The 20,434-nt window shown below is 35.9% G+C and overlaps 1 protein-coding gene across 7 annotated transcripts in view; it reads left to right on the forward strand.

The window, feature by feature from the left end:
* Positions 1 to 20,434, forward strand: part of NIPBL (NIPBL cohesin loading factor) — a 135,317-nt gene that overhangs the window by 83,404 nt on the left and 31,479 nt on the right. For 4 of the 7 annotated variants that reach the window (XM_015848466.2, XM_015848465.2, XM_015848469.2 and 1 more), the window contains 8 exons: positions 3,222 to 4,769; positions 12,640 to 12,822; positions 15,083 to 15,280; positions 15,454 to 15,525; positions 15,616 to 15,705; positions 16,819 to 16,922; positions 17,710 to 17,796; positions 19,778 to 20,009. In XM_015848466.2, the coding sequence (XP_015703952.1) occupies positions 3,222 to 4,769; positions 12,640 to 12,822; positions 15,083 to 15,280; positions 15,454 to 15,525; positions 15,616 to 15,705; positions 16,819 to 16,922; positions 17,710 to 17,796; positions 19,778 to 20,009 (2,514 nt within the window). Of the gene's footprint in view, positions 1 to 746; positions 778 to 3,221; positions 4,770 to 12,639; positions 12,823 to 15,082; positions 15,281 to 15,453; positions 15,526 to 15,615; positions 15,706 to 16,818; positions 16,923 to 17,709; positions 17,797 to 19,777; positions 20,010 to 20,434 lie in introns of those variants that run through there. The other 3 variants (XM_015848472.2, XM_015848473.2, XM_015848471.2) reach the window with 2 other exon arrangements.

Here is a 20,434-nt window from a genome sequence, read left to right on the forward strand (position 1 = left end):
CTTTAACAAAGTAAATTTATGTAAATTTGCATATGTCTTGTCGTAAAAGAGGAGATTTCAAGACATCCATTTGCAGAAATTAATTAACCTTTGCTCAACAGTCTGTTGATTAAGCTCATATAATTCAAAGTGCAGTTAAGATTTGATTAAGTTCTTGAAGACCAGTGGTGTTTTTTGCCTTTCACTCTTCTGCAACCATCATGACAACTTAAAAAGTTTTTGTGCTCACTCAGTGGATTCTTTTTTTAGTTATTCTTGATGAAGATAGTGGTACTGTGTATTCATCCTACTTGTAATGGATGCCCTTGTTACAGCTGGTATTTGTCCTAGATCCAAAAATCTGTTAGAGGCAAAACTGTAATGATCAATTCTAGTTCTGAAGATGGCCATCAAGATGCACTGGAAATATGAAGAAATCTATGAGTAATCTTTCACACTGTCTACAGCCACCTTGCCCTTTAGGGAAATAAAACTTTGAAGGCATCTTCTTCTCAGATAAGAACACAGCAGGTTGTGGTTGTGACAAACATCAGTATTCAGCTGTCAAGAGAAATGAAGAAGGCCCATCAAAAATGCTCTGTGTTTAGAGGGAATGTACCAAGTCATGATGTGATCGTCTGTTTATAAGTTCTCAAATTACAAGTAGACACTTTGGATGATGAAGATGAACAGCATTTTGTGCCTGATCAGTTACAGAAGTTCAAGAGTGAAAATTGGTCCTACCTGAATTGTTTTGGTTGTATAATCTTGGAGCCCTCAGCATGAGGGCTCTTAAAGGTGAGTTTTGCTTGATCCAGCTACAGCAGTTTAAGGCATCACAGCTCTTAGCCATCAGCCTTGCTTGGCAGTAGGGGTAGCAAAAGGAGACATTTCCTTGACTCTTAGCCAACTTTTTCAGTCTGACAGGTTAATGCAACTCATCTTTGCTAGCACCATAAACAGATGCACTGCACAGTGTGAATGTTTGTTCCCTTCTGCTATGAATGATAAGCTCACTTACAGGAATGGAACAGTTAAGTGGCAGCAGTCATGTCTTAAAGGCTACAGTTCGATTAGAGCTATATGAAACCTTTTTGTGTGTGGCTGATGTTTCTGAGTTAAAATGAAGAAGCTGACTAATTTTTTCTTAAGAGCAAATATTTCTTAATTTGTATTTCAAAATTCACAAAGTTGTCAGTTGAGAAGATAATGTGTACACATGTGTGTGCACTTAAAAGAAAATAAGAAAAGAAAAAGAATATCTGAAACTTATCATCTCTCATTCTGGAGGTGCCCACTTCCCTGACTATTCCTGAGACCTACCATGAAGTTCAGTGGGGTCAAAGCTCGAAGGTCTCAAAGTCACAGAGAGAAAAAGAATTTTTGTCACTCTATGAAGATTTTATATATTATATATTACATTTTAATCATTAGTTTATAGAAATTAATATGCCCTACACAAAAAATAAATCTGTGCTGAAAAGCTGCTTCTTCTAGGTAGCAAGTTTATCATAAACTTCTAAGTGGCACGTCTATCATAAATTTGACAGGCTTTCCTATAGGATTTTGTTTTGACTTTTGAAAAGTAACTTATTTTCAGTTGATGGCTTTTCTGCATGGAGTTTGTTTTATTTGTCTTCACTGCCTACCAACCATTAATGGCTGTGTATAATTTTAAAACTGTAGGAAGTGGAAGTGCACAAATAGATTTGAGAATGAGAATGATGGGAGATAAAAGGCCTGTCCACATTACTGAAATTTACTTGCTATGCAGTGGGGCTTGATGATTTCTGGACATCCTTTCCAGCCCCTACCGTCTGGCGGTTCTGTGATTCTCCTTGTCCCTGTGTTCTGATGTTAATTTTGAAGATGATCCTTCCAAGTTTACATTGTTTTGAAAAAGAATTTTCTAAAACAGATGGCATTGTAAGACATATTTTGTCATTTTTGTTTACAATTTATACAATTTTAGGCACATCTTTGATTGCATCCTTCTTAGACTTCCGCTGCGCTCTAGAAGAGAGCTGGCTAAGACAACACAGACCTAAGCACAAATTACTTATTTTTCTAACATTCCATTTGTAGTCTGAGCTGAGCATAGATTTACAGAACAGAATTTATGACCTATTTTTAGTTATTCCATAGACTTACAACTAGATTCCTTGATTAGGGAGGAGGTAATTGCTTTGCTATTTTTTTATGTTATTTTTATTTTTAACAAATTACATGATGGTAGTAGTTCACAAATGAGTACAGCTTTAATGGCATTAATTAGTTTTACTTTATAGTACCATGTTGCTAAAATAAATGGCTTTTAATACCATTCATTTTGATATTTCCACGCACTTTTCATTTCTGTGAATTCTATCAAATTACAGCATGTATGGCTGGCTTACTATTTATTTTTTTCTATATAAGACTTTTGATAATTTTTTTTTTTTTGTATAAACAAGGAGGACTGTTGAAGACTCAATCTCTTTATACTAAGTAAAATTATCACTTAACTTTTTATTTCATCTGTGAAGAGTGATATGGTTCTGATGGGAAATTACTCAAGCTTTTAATCATATAGTTGCCCCCCTAACAAATATACATGTTATGGTGTAGGCTCCAACTCCTAGCATACTGTTTTGCTTCAAAGAGAAGCATGGAGTGTTGGAGTTATTTTAATAATTTTTGCACATTGGTCCTCTGTTCATGTCACTAATATCCATTAAATCCAACTAATGCACTGAACCATGGAGGGTGAGCCTCTGATTTAATTGTTGTAGATCCCTGCTAATTTCATGTATAATGAAGCATCCTGTATCTGCAAAGGAGAATCTTTACAGTAGTACTCATCAAAGAGCAGTTATGAAGGTGTCTTTATGCTTGTCTTTGCAGACTTCTGCTTCAAGATCAAATATTTTTGATTGCTTGCTTGTCTTGGTCATTATTTACTGTGACTGCTTGTTAGGTTGTTCTTATGGGAGTTTTATGGGAACTTTGATTTCATGTGTTTTGAGGGTTTTTTTTAAATGAATAATTGACACCTCTGTTTGGCTGGCAATGAACAATAGTCTATGAATACATTAAAAACTATTAGCTAGAGAAGGTCTATTCTTGCTTTTAAATTCAGTGAGTTTTCTTGTGTATGAACATACATGCTGAGAGTGGCCACTTTATGCGGGAAGATATTATGGCTTGTACAATTGACCTTTTTCTATATATATAATTTGTGATTTTTCTCTGTTAATTTGCAGATAAGCCTCTGAAGAAGCGAAAACAAGAAAACAAACCGCAGGAGGCTGGGGGTGCTGCTGGAGGAAATAGGCCAGCTTCTCAGGAGACAGGTTCTGCAGGAAATGGGGCAAGGCCAGCACTGATGGTTAGTATTGATCTTCAGCAAGCAGGAAGAGCGGACTCTCAGGCAACAATAACTCAGGAATTTGAGGCTATCAAAAAACCTGAAGAGATTAAGCAGTATAATGATGGATTTGTGTGTATTCCCCAAGAAGAGACTGTTGGAGTTCTTAAACATAAACCTGAAAACCACCCTGAGATTTTTAGGAAAAAGTCTGACTTTGAGGTTCAAAAGACAGAAATCCAGCAAAATGAAAACAGACAAATGGAGTTTCAGCAAAATGAGAGCAGAAGGTTGGAAAGTAAATATAATGACAATAAACAGGTAGAAGCTAAATATGACATCAAGCATGAGAGCAGACAAATGGAAATGAAACAAAATGAGAACAGACAGGCAGAGTTGAAACAAAATGAGAGCAGACAAATGGAGATGAAACAAAATGAGGGAAAACAAAATAATGGCAAACAAGAAATAAGACAGAGGCCTGAAACGCCAAAGCAGAAGAGTGAAGGCAGGCCTGAAACACCCAAGCAGAAGAATGAAGGCAGGCCTGAAACACCAAAATATAGGCATGATAACAGGAGGGACTCCAGTAAGCCATTGGCAGAAAAGAAAATTGAATTGTCTAGACATAAACCTGATGTGAAATCTGATACTTCAAAGGTAAAATCTGATAGTAGATCAGATCCAGTGAAGCAAAGGCCAGATGGGCGTTCAGTTTCTGATACTCAGAGGCGTGACCACGATAGCCTTAAACAGAGATCTGAGGACAGGGAATCAGAAAGATACAGAGGAGATCCATCCAAGATTAGAAGGACTGAATTTTTGAGATCTTCAAACAGAAATGAACATGATTCTAAGTATGGTATTAAAACTGATGGATCAAAACCTGAGAAATTTGAAAGGAAACACAGACATGACTCAGGCGAATCAAGGGAAAGATTTTCTACTGGGGATCAGAAGTCAGATCAAAAGTCAAGACCTGACAGCCCTCGTGTTAAACAGGAAGGCAAAGGAGATTCTAGCAAATCGAGACCTGATAAACCTGGTTTTAGATCATCCAACAGCAAGGATGAACGAAGGACAGACAGTAATAAGGGTAAAGTAGAGAGTAATAAAGCACATCCTGACAATAAAGCTGAGTTTCCCAGTTATTTGTTGGGGGCGAGATCTGGTGCATTGAAACATTTTGTCATTCCAAAAATCAAGCGTGACAAAGATGGCAATGTCACTCAGGAGTCAAGGAAAACTGAATTTAAAAGTGAACAGAAGGACAAAATAGAGAAGATTGGGCTAGTTGAAGACTTGAATAAAGGAGCTAAGCCTGTAGTTGTCCTTCAGAAGCTTTCTTTGGACGATGTACAGAAATTTATTAAGGACAGAGAAGATAAATCAAGGGGATCTTGTTTTAAACCTAACAAGAACAAGTCGTCCAAATCTAATAAAGGTAAGATTATTTTTGTTAACTGCATTATATTTTGTCTTTCTTTTAGATATGTTGCTTCTGGGTTAGGAAAGTAAACCTAAAAGTCTGATCGTTCATATACTTGCTTGCTTATATGGTGATATTATAAATCAAAGTGAAACTCATTTAACAACTTGTTTCTGGATGTTTTGCCCCAGTGTAAGTGAAATGATTTATTCTGTTGCGAGTACCTAATGTAGGAAGTCTTAAATGGTTTTATTCTGTACTTCATCTGGGTATGTATGTAAACATATCTGGTATATGTGTGACCTAAACTGGTCAAAGTGTGTCTGTATAAACCACTGTAGCTGGAGTCATGGAAGCTACTACTTAGACAAGCCCTAGGATTCTTCTTCTGTATCTTTAATTATTAGACTGAAATACATTTTTTTCTGGAGATGCTTTAAAACAACATAGTAAGAACAGGGTTATAAAATGCCATCTGCCCTTAACACCATAAATGCGACACTTCTGGGGAGCCTGCACTCTTCAGGCTTTTTGACAATAAACCTGCTTAAAGGTTCTGTCTTTAGGGGAGTGTAGACATTGCTGTCTCTGGGGTCCAGTGTAAGTTGGCAAGAGGGAAGGAACCAGTAAACAACTGCTGATATTTTTAAACCAACACAAAAAATATTGGTGTGATTTCCAGTGTCTTCTCTCTTATTTAGAGAAAATAGTATTCACTGTGTTACTCAGGGCCATTCATTTTAATGCCACTGAAATGTGATTTTCATAAGCATCCTTTATTTGATTCATCCTACACCTCTTAGTAGATTGCATAGCACATCTTTTCTGTTGCTGCCTTTTGCATCACTTCTCCATTTCTTCTTCCATCCCTCTTATTTCATGTAGCTTAGTGTATTTTTAATTTTCTGTTTTTTCTTGCTCATGTTTCTTGTCCTTTATTTTTTCCATTGTCATCCACCCCTCCCCCAGAAAAATGTATTCTTGCAGACTTAATGCATCACTGCTGTTCAGTTTGAAATAGATCTAGTTCACTTAGCTGACAATACCATTTAGATGGTCATTCTGTCTCAAGGAATAATTCTACCTCAGATGGGCTGAATGTTTTGTCAATGGAACATCTATACAATCTCTACAAATTTCAATACGTTTTAAATTTGAAAATTGTGCTGTTGTTGTGTATGTGGATAAGCTTTCATTGTTGTGTGAAAAGACAAACATTTTTGTTATATTTTGCTGACAAGTTTGTAAATCTGTAAGTTATGAAACGAAGGGAAGGAGCAGCTATAGCACAGGACTGTTAAACCTGGATCACCCTGATGGTCCGTTTTGGCATTTGCAATGGAAGAAACAATGTTTTTCTCTCTTCTGATCTTTCAGCAGTTTTGGGGGTTGTTTGTTGTTTGTTTGTTGTTGTTTTCCTGAAAGATGTAGTCCATTCTCAGAGGAAAGTTATGGAATTGTTTTCAAAGGGCTGTTTGTTTGTTTGCTTGTGAGGGATCTTACCGTAGCCTCTTCTGAACAGGTCAGACTGAACACACTGGTTATAACATTTGTGAATGCCTTCTATCCTGTATTTACTGAAATCTGTGTTGTGGGAGCTCCTTGGAACTATTCCCTTTGATATCAAGATTGTGAGGTCATGTGTGCCAGCCATTCTTTCTTTACAGGACTTCAGCGAATACCTTCTATGCTGCTTTCTTGAGCTGTACTGGTCAGCTATGTTACCAGTTTCTCAGTTAATGTATTCAGAGTAGGATTTACTTTATTAAAGCATGATGCAAATATGAGCTTTCAGAGAAACCAGCTGCCAGTGTAAGGCAGCATCTGTGGTTTGTTGTGTGTGAAAGACTGTCTTTCCAAAACAAGCACAGTGTATGTAATGCATGTTTTAGTTTAGGACAAACAAGTATGTGTTTTATTTAAGACCTGAGCAGAAATGCTTTTTGGATCTTCAAATATAATCTTTAAAAGTTTGTTTAAAAAAATTCTAATGCCCATTCCCACTCCCATTGTACATTGCTATTACAGGACTTCATTACCTGTTCAGTTCTTCTGTAAACACAAATTTGGTTGCTCAGTGTAAGTCTTCTAAACATGCTAAATTTTCTGGTGGCGTGTCTGAAATTTCACTTGAGATTTTCCCTTTCTTCAGAGGTATTCTTCACACAGTCTTACAGGAAGAACTAAAGGTTTCACTGCACTGCACTTTGGTTCTCTTCTTGTTTTAGAGTTACAACCTTGCATCTAGATTTACTTTCTACCGTGCCTGTGTGGTTTTTCTTTTAGCCCACAATTACTCTTGTTTGTACTCCGGTAGTTTATAGCAACGTCAAATTCTGTTGCATTTGTGTAACACAACCTTTGAGTTCTAGCACTACTGCAAACAGTCTGATTTGTCAATCTCAGTAATCATTTAGGTGCTCATCTTCTAGGGAGGAGCGACAAGAAAAATGGACAGTTGGTAACGTAATTAGAGATATAGCCATTTTTCAATGCTATTTATTGCAGGCTCAATTTGTTGGGCTTAGGCTTGCTTAAACTTTAACGCTGAAGATTGAAATCATTAGCAGTCTTTTTGGTAAAGTGATTATGTTATGTGTAGCTCCATGTTATTCTTAGTAATGCTGTGTTTGTAAAATGTCTTTCCAAACTGGACCTCGCCAGTCTCCTATTATCACTTGGTAAGGATGAAAACTCTGTTCCTAGCAATAAGGAACAAATAACTTATAATAGTTACCACAGCAGTTCAATAGCTGTCACTGATACAATGGAAGTTCTCCCGATTTTCAGCAGTTTTCACGAATTTTGTTGTTTGTATTCTCTGTTCCTTGGTTAGATCGTTCATAATGCTCTTTGGAAGTTTTCCTTTCCACCAAGAAATACTTCTTGCTTCTGACAGCATCCTGTACTTTCATAAAATACTTTTTGAGTATCCAGTTCTTTTCTGTGGGCAGTGTGGACTTCAACTGCACTGTAGAATTATTCATTGGCTGTGTCCAGATTCTTATCTTCCCAACTCTTCTGTGTTCCTTTTCTCAAAGCCAGAGCTGAGTACTGGAGACTTAACCTCTCCTTTTATTAGCCAGAGTACTGGAACTTTCACCTTAAACCAGTACCCAGGCAAATGAAGAAAAATGATCTTGAAAGATGTGTTCAAGCAGACTGTATAGAATGATACAGGATGTACTTTCCTCTCACTCTAAATTTATTGCTGTAGAGATTCATGTGGCCACAGCACTAGGATCCCCAAGGATTTAGTGTGCCATGTAAAGAACACAGAGGAACGCTCTTCTTCAAGTGTTCTTTAAGGAAAACGTTTGTAATGTTCTTTAAGGAAAAGAGCAGTGCGAAGCATATTTTTAATTTTTGCACTAAAATTTGGAATTCCACAGTTTCAACAAGTAAGGTGTTCATCACATCCGTGCAGTAATTTAACCCTTTGCACTGTAATGCCTCACTACTGAAGTTAAGTAGTACTTACGTATTTTAAAAAGACATTCATTTTCCAAACTTCTTTTAACAGTAGGGAGATATGTATATCCCTTCTTTCTAATTTGGACATCCCACTAGCAACATCTCACCACCTGCTGACAGCCAGACAATTGCCCAGCAAGAGCCTGACACCAGCCAGCTCCCCACAGCTTTATGGCTTTTGCATGATGTCACATGAAGTGGAACTATCTGCTTGCTCAATTCAGGGCCCTTGACCTTCACTCCATCCATGCTGCTGCTCAGTAAAGGCCCACCACATATCTGTCAGTGGCAGCCAAAATATCGGTGTGATATTAACACTACCTCAGAAAACCAGGACAGTTTTTTCATTTGTAATGTCAGAAGGAAAGTATATGACAAGTTGTCAGTACAAGTTTCTGAATGTGGAGGCAGCTTTTTTCAAGCTTCACTTGCCATGGTACTTGTACTCACTAGCTGTTTGTTTAGCTATCCTGAGTACACAGTCATAGAATCATGGAACGGTCCAAGTTGGAAGGGACTCACAAGGAGCTCAGCCCCTGGCTCCATACAGGACCATCCAAAATTCAAGCCCTGTGTCTGAGTGTTGTCCATACACTTCCTGAAATCCACGCCTGAGCAGCCTGTTTCATTCCTACCCCCCTCTCGGGCAGAGCCTTCCCCAAACCCCGGCCCTCCCCCGGCTCAGCTCCATGCCGTTCCCTCGGGCCCTGTCGCTGTCACAGAGCTCAGCGCTGCCCTCCGCTCCCTGTGAGGAGCTGCAGCTGCCACAAGGCCTCTCCTCAGCTCCTCCGCTCTGGGCCCAGCAAACAGGGAGTCCTCAGCCACTCCTCATCCATCTCTCTCCAAACTCTTTAGCATCATTGTAGCCCAGTTTTCAACACACACTAATAGTTTTCTGTCCTCTTTATATTTTGGCCAAATAAGAAAGTAATAATGCACCACAACTAATAGAAGTTGTTCCTGAGGTATTAGAATGTGATTGGTGATACTAGTTACCGTTCAAGCAGGTTTGCATATTTTGGTATCATTGTTGTCATTTTAAATAGTATCAAGAAAATAGGTTTACCTAAATTGTTTCTGGCAAAATATGGCTTGCCGTGAAACTCCATAGCAAATACTTTTGTCTCTTTTTACAGACTTAGATCATCGTAAAGCAAGTCGTTTGTCCAAATTTATATATGGTTAAGCAGACAGTATCCTACCAGCCAGGCCTAGAAATATACCTATTATCTAAATACTGTTACAATATTTCATGCAAAACCACATCTAAGAATCACAATGTGAGTAATTCATAGACACATTCTAAGGCAACTAAATAAAGAGTTTATTTGGAAAATTTGGTTTAAATTAGTCCATATTTCCAAAAGGCACTGTGGAGAACAACTGCAGGGACAAGATGATGAGCAGAGACAGCAGAGTTACAAGCCTTTTTTTCTCATAAAATTAAGAAAATTAAAAACAATCTCTAAAATTCAAGATATGAAATATTCCAAATGAAAATTGCAGTGGCTTAACTCAGCAGACAGCTAAGCACCACACAGTCTTGCAGTCAGTCCCTTCTCCCAGACAAGTCGCTGAATTCAACTCCTAGCTCCACACAGCAGCTCCCAAAATCTGAACCCCATGTCTGAGAGCTTTGTCCAACACCTTGAACTCTGGCAGCTCAGGGCTGTGCCCACTGCCCTTGGGAGCATATTCCATGTCACTGAATTCCTCTATGCAGGAAAAATGGCATCCATTGACATTCATTTCTGCTTTCCAAGCATTTATTTCCAAGCACCAGCCTGTGAATGATGAGCACATTGAGGCAGCGGGTGGTATGTCTCAACAGTGGTGACAGCAACAGGAGGTCACCTGTTCTGGTATAATTTGTGAGCACAGTATCCAGGCTCCTGTTCATCTCTCGTGAAAATATGTAGCTATTGGTGATGATTCTGTTGAAAAATAGTGTTTCGTAGCTGTTATTTTGCTCATTCAAATAGTTATCGTGTTCTTCATATCTGTTGTAGTTTCCATGAAAAAAAAAAAAAAAAAAAAGTTGAAGGCATTACTTTCAGAGCAACCAGCATGTATTTAAGGAAAGCTGGTGTTGATTGCTTCTGCTGTATTAACTAATTATTTGTAGACCCTTCAACTATATGTGGCAAAACCACACTTAGTAGGAAAGATTCCAAAATGTGGAAAATTGAGTCTGGATTAATTCATTGTTAGCTAAAACTCTCTTTCTCAATTTTATCTTCATTGTGTTCTGTCAAGAGCTGCTGGTGTGAGAAAGTACTGTGTAGATTTGGACAAGCACTGAACAAGAAATGGCTATGTATGTTTGCAGCTCTTCAGGATTAATTGTTTTTACAGCTGTTCTATGATTCACCCTTCAGTTTCATCTGTGTGGAGTGGAGGAAAGATCTGGTTATGGTGGTACTTTCTTGTGGTTCTTTCTGGTTTTGGATTATTTTGTTTGTTTGTTTGTTTTGTTTAATAGCTGTGGCAGCTTTGAGAGTATGTTTAAGTAATGTCTGAAGAACATTAATGACTGTGGTCTCTTCCAGGCACAGTATGTGTATTGATTAGTTGATGGCAGTCATTGGGGAAACAAAAAACCTTTCTCCTTTGAAGAGGACAGTTTTTCTGAAAGCTCAGTTTCCTGAATCATTCCTAGTTTTTGGATTAACTTAAGTACAGCTACTTTCAGCTCTTGGCTGGAGTTATACAGTGCATAAAATCTCTGAATGTCTTCAAAAACGGATGTGCAGTCCTTTTCTGTGTGTATCGGAATTGTTTGATATGTATGCAGTCATGCCCAACTGCATGATTAAAACTTTTTAGATTTGGTTATTTACAGTCCTCAGCATCCAAGAAAACTGCATGCAGCAATGTTCAGGAAGCACTGTGGAACATACAAAACATTTAAAGATGGTTTATAGAGACTTCTACAAAATTTCTATTTGTTCTCTTTTCTGTTATTGCCTTCTTAAATAAAGAATACTTAATATATTTTCTTTAAAAAAAAAAAAAAGTTTATCCTGTTTTCTAGAGCATCTGTAGCATCTGAATTTTAAATAAATATATGAGTGCTTGCATTTTTTTCTTTCATTGATATGTAGTAAACATGATGACAAATGACTTATTTCTGAAGATTGTTCCCAGCACAGTATTACCAAAATCAGTCAGAAAAGCAATAGTAGATATGCCTAGCAGATAGAAAAGAGTAGCATGTGAATTTTGTTTACAAGGTTCTGTAAAGGTTCCACAAGGTTTTGTTTACAGTGCATCACCTTTCATCTTAACTCAGACATTTGTTGTGTACAGTGTAAGCAAAACGAAGAACAAAATCAGTTTCTCAAAACAGTAACCACAACCTTAATATTACATCATGAATTTTGAAACTGTGTAGGTGTCTTTAGTCTGACAACTAGTGCCAGTGGATAATATGGTGCATTACTGATTTCTTTCTCCAAATAAGCTAGTAATTATTCTGTCTTAAATATACTTTTCCTCATAGCCTCAGAAAGGCTTGTATATTTATTTGTAGAAAATATTCCTGCTGATGTATGTGTATATGGTTTTTAAGCACCTGTATGAATCTGTGTGCACCTTTTGTTCCTTTACTTTTGACTGTTTTTTGCAAGGCATTCATTTGGCCAAATGTTCTGTAGTTTTTATGATCTGTGAATAGTTCTACTGATTGTACATAAAATTGAGTGTGTGTTTTAGGGAATCAGGATCTGAGGCTCTTTGGTGAATGGTCTGTACCTGTGGAAATTGTGTCAAAACACATATATGCAAATTTCTCTTCTAGAGTTGGTTGGAAGCTGCCTCTCCCCAAATGCTGCATAGCTGTAGACAGAATTGTATGACCTCAAGATTAGATCTGGCTGGCATCCAGTCAGCTGGTAGTACATGCAGGTGAAATAATCTGTCTGAACTAAATTATGGTAAAGCACAATGAATTCTTCATTTACCTACACTTTCAAGAGAACTTGTCAAATTCAGAGGATAAAAAAAAAATAGACTGTTTTGTGGAAACAGAACAGGAATATCATTTTACAAATGTAATTCACCAGTTTGAATTAGTTTTTATTTTCACGTTTAACATGATGGAGATATTTATGCTATTTATGTTAATTTTCATTTGCAGCATGAACAATGTATAAAGTTCTAGAAAGGCCTGTCAAATACCTCCAGATATGTCTAACTTCTAAGTGTGGTATTGCTAGTGGATGTATGTGGTTTCTGAAAAATAACTGTAGTGTGGAGCACTTTTTAAATTTTTTAAAAAATTTTTTCTTTTTTTTTTCTTTTTTTTTCTTTTTTTTCTTTTTTTTTCTTTCTTTCTTTCTTTTTTTTTTTTTTTCCTTTTCTTTTTTGTTATCTTTGGGTTCAAATTGACTCTCCTTACTTTCATTAATAGGTAGCATAGATCAGTCAGTGTTAAAGGAGTTGCCTCCTGAGCTTCTGGCAGAAATTGAATCCACCATGCCTCTTTGTGAACGTGTGAAAATGAACAAGCGAAAACGTAGCACAGTTAATGAGAAACCAAAATATGCTGAAATCAGTTCTGATGAAGACAATGACAGTGAAGAAGCTTTTGAATGTAAGTAGTACATAATTATGTTCCTATGACAAAACAGGACTGATACTCTACTTCCTCAAAAAGATTTCTTTTTAAGTTGGCTAGTCTAAAATGCATGAAAACAAGTTTGCTATACAGACAACAACTTGCCTAAAAATCTTGTTCTATACCTCATAAAAGAGTAAGTATTCCATTTTTATTTGTAACTCAAGATGAAAAGCAACTACTCTTTAAATCTGTTTCTGTACTTACATTAATGGGAAGCCATTCTCCAGATTTCTTCTAGTTGTTCCATGAAACATTTCTAGAAAACCTGATTTAAGATGATAGCCTGTGAGGTAGTTCAGAAAGCTTAGAAACAAAGCTGTGCAGAGGGAAAGAACATACATAGATATATATAAGTAATTCTTAATTTCACTGGTAAGAAAAGCAAAGGATTCCCGGAATTGCTTCTTGATTTTTATGTGACATGATAAATCAAGAATGCTAATGATTAGAAATTTCTTGAAGTATTTCTTCTTTTATTCTTTCCCTTGTGTGTTGCTGGAAAAACTGGACTTACTTATTTTTTTGTTCAAATAATAGCATTAAATGTTGATACTAGCCTTGAATTAAGTGATGTTAAAGAAAAAATCCTGTAGCTAGAATTTTGCTGGGTGATCAGATCGTGTTCATGTCAAAAATTACAATATGCCTCTAAGTTAGGAAGAGGTTTCTACTTTGTATTAAGTATTTTTAGATTTTGCTTGTAAATGTGAAGTTCGGTTTGCCAGCATTGACAAAGTGTGCCAAGATGGAGTGAACTGAGTCTAAGTAACATCTTTGCTGCATTAGCATATGTAGAATTGCAACAGAAGTACCTGTTGCTGTTAACCTGAGAGGACATCTTACTCGTAATGAGTTTTCTTTCCCATGTTTAGACAATTTCCACTTTGGATTATGTAAACATCTTATTAAACTTCTCTAAGATGTAATTATAGCAAATTAACGATGATTTGCTTCATTCAGGATTTTATATTCTCTCTTTACCACAGCTGTTCAAGGTGCTAATGATCTGGAGCACAGAATTAAAAAAAAAAAAAAAGAAAGAAAGAAAAAGTAAAGTGAAATTATTATTTGGTTGGGAATTGAGAGGGTTGTCAGAAATCACTTCAGATTCAATAGTTCTTTATTCTTATTGCCTGTGACTGGGCTGCTTATTGGCTATATCTTGATATGGACAATATCTTCTTTCCTATGTTTATCATGAAACTGGAATTATGGAAATAATTTGTCAGTTCTGTTCCAGTTCTGAATAAAGACTTGGAGACATTCTTCACAAAAGCAGTTTAATATACAATTGTACCTTTTTAAGTGTCAGGAGAGTTTGGCAGAAACATGTAGAAACATACAAATGTAAGGGTTGTTCGATACTTCACAAGAACAGTAAACTCTGCTAGTCTAGAGCGCAATGTGTTGGAACTATTTTGATCTTCACAGCACAGTCTATATAAGACATCTTTTTGTTATCCTGTTACATTAGTTAATGGAAAGTTTCATGGATGAAACGATGAAATATCCTCTCTCTATTACATCTTAGCATCTTTTCTCCTTAAAGATGTACAAGACTGCCTTCAAAAAAAAGAAAAAACGGAAAACTTTCTATTCCCTTTCCCTGAATATTTTATTTTCACCAAATCTTTGTTTCTGATGAAAACATCATTCTGATTTCTTCAGCATTTAGTTCTGCTGTGCTTTATGACTGGAAAGTGTTTATAAAAGCCATCAGTGATAAATACTAATTGTTTACTCCAGAACTCGTTCTCCTTCCCGATGAATTATGTGCAATATATATCAAGACAAGTTTTTATATTCTTTGGCAAAATAGACTGTATTTAAGCAGATAGATTATAAGTCTAATTGGAATTTCCTCTATTAGATGGACAAAGTGAACCCTGAGTTGCATTTGATAATAGCCACAATATTTTTTCTGAATATTTTCTTCAGAAAGGAGAGAAAGAAAAGTATTTGGTTCCATTCTCCTTTTAAACAAAGGGCAAAAGTCCTTTAAACTCATACTTTTAAGTATTTGCTGGTGTCTTTGATGATTTCAGGCATGTTTTTCATGTAATTCAAAATGAACTGTTAGATTAGTGCCATAACAGAATTTTACATAATGGTTTGGAGTGTTTGCTTGTTTTATGGAACAGTTATATGGTAATGTTTTACTTGTAAACCTATAATTTTGAGATATTAAAACTAGAGGTTTTATACTTAGAATGAAAATGCATTTCATTTCTAGCTTCTCGAAAAAGACATAAAAAGGATAGAGATGAAGCTTGGGAGTATGAAGAGCATGACAGAAGAGGTTCTGGTGACCACAGGAGAAGTGGTCATTATCATGAAGGAAGAAGGACTTCTGGTAGTGGCCGTTACCGTAATCGCAGTCCCGATGACTCTGATATGGATGATTATTCTCCTCCTCCTAGCCTCAGTGACGGTAACTCATCGTTGTAAAAATGCATTTTCTTTTGTAATACTAATGCACTTCTAAAGGACAAGTTGGACGTAGTGAAATAAACATTTTTACATGCAGTGTTTAGTACAAGCATAAGAAATGTAAATAATCCTTTATGACAAACTGTTAGTTTCATTCTTTGCTCTCTCAACTAGTGGCAAGAAAAATGAAGAAAAAAGAAAAACAAAAGAAGAGGAGGGCTTATGAGCCTAAACTAACACCTGAAGGTAATTTTCAGGTTTATTTTCTTCAGTTTTTATTTTCTGCATTGTACATAAAATATTTATCTATTTATTTATTTATTTATTTCCCACCAGAAATGATGGATTCTTCAACCTTCAAAAGATTTATTGCTTCAATAGAGAATATTTTGGAAAATCTGGAAGACATGGATTTTACAACCTTGGGTAATATGTCAGAAATTTTTGAAGTGGTTCCCTCCAGTTAGAAACACAAGAAATGACTCACAAATTGCACTTCTAGTGTTTTCAGGCATTTTTCTTTCTAATTTAATTTCCTCTGATACATGCTCAACTAAATAGTGCTTATATGCTTTCCACCTTGAGTGGATACCTTTACCTTTCCAATTTCAGTTGCCACTGGAGGCAGATCGCCCTTCCCTTCCCTACAGAATCCAAACGAGTCATAAATCATGAGACAAATAACAGTCTGCTGGAGTGCATCTGCTACTTTATTATTCTTCTGAAGTGGCACAGTGCTTAATGCACGTTTTACTATCACAGGATTAGAATGAGGAAAGAGTTGCAATAAACAAATCCCTATAGTTTTTAAAGCAATCTGGTCTATACCCCTGGATTTAAAACTGTTTTTCTTTCTAACTGAGTTGGTTGTTCCGTGGAAACTATGACAGATAAAAAGAGCTCAAGAGCATTATTTGATGCTATAGAACACTATTCATCTGCATAGTCATCACCATTAGTGATGCAAATTTGCCAACTGTGGACAAGAACCCGCATGCCACTTTCATAAAAATCTTCATGGCAATAAGGAACATGGCTGGTATTTTGTGTTGCAGTCATCACTTCTGAAATGCATCACCCACAGCCCCACTGTGCTCACATCCACTGATTGGGCTTAAAAAGTGTCGATGAATGTCAATGCGTGCCATTTTTATTGTGTATCCTTAGGAATCATGTGCATTTTTTCCAACCATTATTCTGACTGAGATATGTGCTTTAGTAGTAGAGCTATGATCATTCATGATTTGCTTTGCTAAATGAGGGTAGTACTGTGATAAATAGGTTCTATATAAAAAAATGTAGATGCCTCATTTTAGATTGTTAAATGATATTTTGGAGCATGTGACAGGCCATGTTGACCAAGTTGTTGTTTTATCAAAACCAAAAGCCGTCATCATTAGTTAGAACATTTAGATGCTAGCTATTTGTGAAGCAGTTCTTGAACAGGTTTTCTTGAATTTGCGTTTTCATAATGTCTGTCAGTAGTGCATTCTTTGAAATGTTATTTAAGATATGACTGTTTCCTTTCTTTTTCCCAAGGTGATGATGATGAGATTCCACAGGAATTACTTCTGGGAAAACATCAGCTTAATGAGTTGGGTAGTGAATCAGCAAAAATCAAGGCAATGGGTATTATGGACAAGGTACGTCTGCATAGTCTTTACCTCTTTCTGAACATTCAATTTCATTGGACCTGCAAAAAAAAAAACATGTTCACTGTAATGACATTTCAATCCCTTCAGCTGTAAACCTTAGCATCTGCTTCTTTTAATACACATGTGCATACATGTATATGTAAAATAAGAATTGTGTTAATTCTGGAAATGTACACCAGTATAATCTGGATGAGTGAAAGATATCTTTCTGGAGTTATTGTATTTTTATCTGCATATTCAACAGACTATTTAATTCTGTAGGATATCAGTAAGCACATTTCTATTATGTTTATAAGCATGCTAATTGTTCAAAGTTAATGAAATTAGTAAGAATGCATCTCCTATGTATTAGTACTCAAATACCAAGGAAATTTATTTCTGCTTTTCTGGGGAGTCTGATTTTTTCCTAATAAAGCTGCATATGGTTAGCTAGAATATGTGGCTCATGCTTGGAACTGTTGAAATTCAGTTTCTAGAAAAAAGACTGTAAAACTGTACAACGTTCATAGCAGACATGCAGTTTTGAATCTGTTCATCCAGACTTTCTTGGTTGAAAAAAACATTAGATTGCAGTCTAAAAACATACTTCAATGCTTTAATTTTATTATACAAATTCTCAGTTATGCTCAAGTCAAAACTTAATCATTATTGTGATAGTGATACAATTGAAATTTCGTGGTAGTTTTATATAAGTTCCATCCTTCATCTGCAGGCCTTTTCTCAGCAGTTTGGTATGTTCCCACAGCTGCTTGATATATTTGCTTTCTTGTTATAGCTCTCAACAGATAAAATTGTAAAAGTCCTGAACATATTAGAGAAGAATATTCAAGATGGATCAAAGCTTTCTACATTACTTAACCACGTGAGTTTCAAAATGCATCATTTCACACCACTCTTCAGCATAAGATTTTCTTTACTTAGGTTCCATTTATTTGATAACTTCAATGACCTGGGGTTTGTTTATATGTGTGTTTGAATGCTTGAATGGAATTTTTCACTTGGTCCATCAATTCAGTCTATCCAGGTCCTTCTGTAGTGGCTTCCTCCCCTCTGGCAGATCAGCACTCCCTCCCATCTTGGTGTCATCTTCAAAGTAAATGAGCCCAACTCCCAGCTCCACACAGTTCTCAAATCCTGAGTCTGAGAACATTGTCCATACACCACTTGAACTCTGGCAAGAGGTTTTATGTGATTGAAATGGAAAATTTCATGTTTTGTCTGGACAAAATAATATTCTAGAAGATTTCTTGAGTTTTACAGAAAAGTCTTGATCTGCAGAAAACAAGAGTGATTGTGTGTATTGGAATAGAAGAATTTGAATTTAAAATGAAGACCAGACATGCATTATTTGTACAGAGATACTTTTATCTGAACTGTGAGATTTTTGAAATTTCAGTGCACAGTTCTGAATGTCTTCAACGATATGAAAAATAACTAAAAAGGAAGTGCTGTTTTTTTCTGCTCTATTGCAATATGCTTGACTCCTTTTTCTGGTGCTTTTAAAGCCATAATTTTTCTTTTAACTTTCTATTCTAGAATAAAACTCAAGATTACTAAGCAGTTAATGATTTTTTTTTTAGCATAATTGCAATTCAGAAACAAAGCTTCAGTTGAAACAGAAGCTAAGTTTAGTCAGACAAGTTTTAGATTTTTCTTATGTATTAAATGTAATTTAGATTATTATGGTAAAGAAACCTGCCAAATAGTAAGGTTATTATATATTTTACAGTGCAGTAAATATATCTTCCCTATAAGCCAGGATATTATTCGAAGGCAAAATGTACTTACAGATTCTATTTATTCCCAGGGGTAATAAGCAAGAAAAGGCTTTAAATCTACTTTAAAAAACAAACAAACCAAGCAAAACAAAAACTTCCTTCATTCAAGCAACAAATGACTTAAAACTATTCCACGTGAGAAATTTAAAGAAATCTCCTCATTTGTGGTTCTTTCTTTAAATACTTGTAATACATACATACTGAACTGCAGTACTTCTTGATTCTCTTTCCTCAAAGGGAGAAAGCTTTAAGGTTCAAAACTATTGTTTCACCAGCCCCTTAGTTTTACAAGGAAAGCTGATGTTGAACTGTGCTGTTACAGAGGCAGGGAAGATTCAGCTGTAGTTTCTATGGCTGTGTATGTACCAGACATATTCTTAGAAATACTCTCTGATTTTCCTATTGATAATGTGACAAACAATATTTCAGTAATGCTTGTAGCTTATAGCTACCCTCTTGTTCATTCATGATACTACAGTCTGTACAAAAACCAAAATATGGGAATTCTGTACCTGGTGCTAAAACTAAACGGGTATGTCTGATGAGATGTGATTTAAACACATTGTTGAAAGTTCACTATAACAGTTGAGTCGGTCTATGAGGAATGCCTCCTTCTCACCAGTTTTCTGTGCAACTGTCTTGCTGCATGACAGTTCCCTCTAGTGGTAAAAACAGATTTGTTGGAGCAGGTCAGAGCAGGTAGCTGTGTGTGTGGGCCATGAAGTAAAACTAAATGAATTATTTTTGCTTAAGGAACACCAATCTTAAGCAGGGAATATAGCAGTATTCCTTCATAGAGCTTCCCTGTGATATACGAGAAACCTCTTTGTATTTTACCAGAACAATATGGTGGGGTACTGTAGACTTCTAAATTAGTAAGAAGTATGATTGCAAATGTGTTGCTAGCAAACAAATTGTAGTTGATTTATAAAACTTTTTTTTCTTGTATCAAAAAGGAATGTGCTTGTATGAAAGTATATTAAAATGGCAAGTTTGCCCTTACCATGTACTGTATAGCAATTCAACTTTTTCTTCACGCTGAACTGTTTTTCTTGTATGTTGCAGAACAATGACACTGAGGATGAGGAGAGATTATGGAGAGATCTTATAATGGAGAGAGTAACAAAATCTGCAGATGCTTGTCTTACTGCAATCAATATTATGACATCACCAAATATGCCTAAAGCTGTTTATATTGAGGACGTAATAGAAAGAGTTATTCAGTACACAAAATTTCATTTGCAGAACACTCTCTATCCTCAGTATGACCCTGTATATAGAGTGGATCCTCTTGGTGGTTAGTATGATAAATGATTTTTAGAAGTCTTTTCACATTGTTCTTTCTTTGATTTTTTCCCCCCTACCTACTGTATGATTATTACAGTGATATAATTCGCTGAAGATTTCTATATGCAACACCTCTATTGATAGTTCTTTCATGTCACATACATCATCTGAATTAATACAAAGTGTTATTCATAAACATGTTTTCAGATCTGGAGATCCAACATGAAGAACTGTTTTAAAAATCTTGGCTCCACGATTCATAACTATGATGAAAATTGAATGTTGTTTAAATTCCAGCTGCTGATGCTAAATATATTTCCTTCTGCAAACAATTTAATTCACAAAGCTGCTTGGGCTACTTTGTTTTCTTGACAAAACAGTCATCTTTCTAGTATTTGACACAACTGAAACACTGAAAAAAATAATGAAAATATT

Source organism: Coturnix japonica, chromosome Z (assembly GCF_001577835.2).
Source record: "Coturnix japonica isolate 7356 chromosome Z, Coturnix japonica 2.1, whole genome shotgun sequence".
In the NCBI taxonomy this organism is placed as follows: Eukaryota; Metazoa; Chordata; class Aves; order Galliformes; family Phasianidae; genus Coturnix; species Coturnix japonica.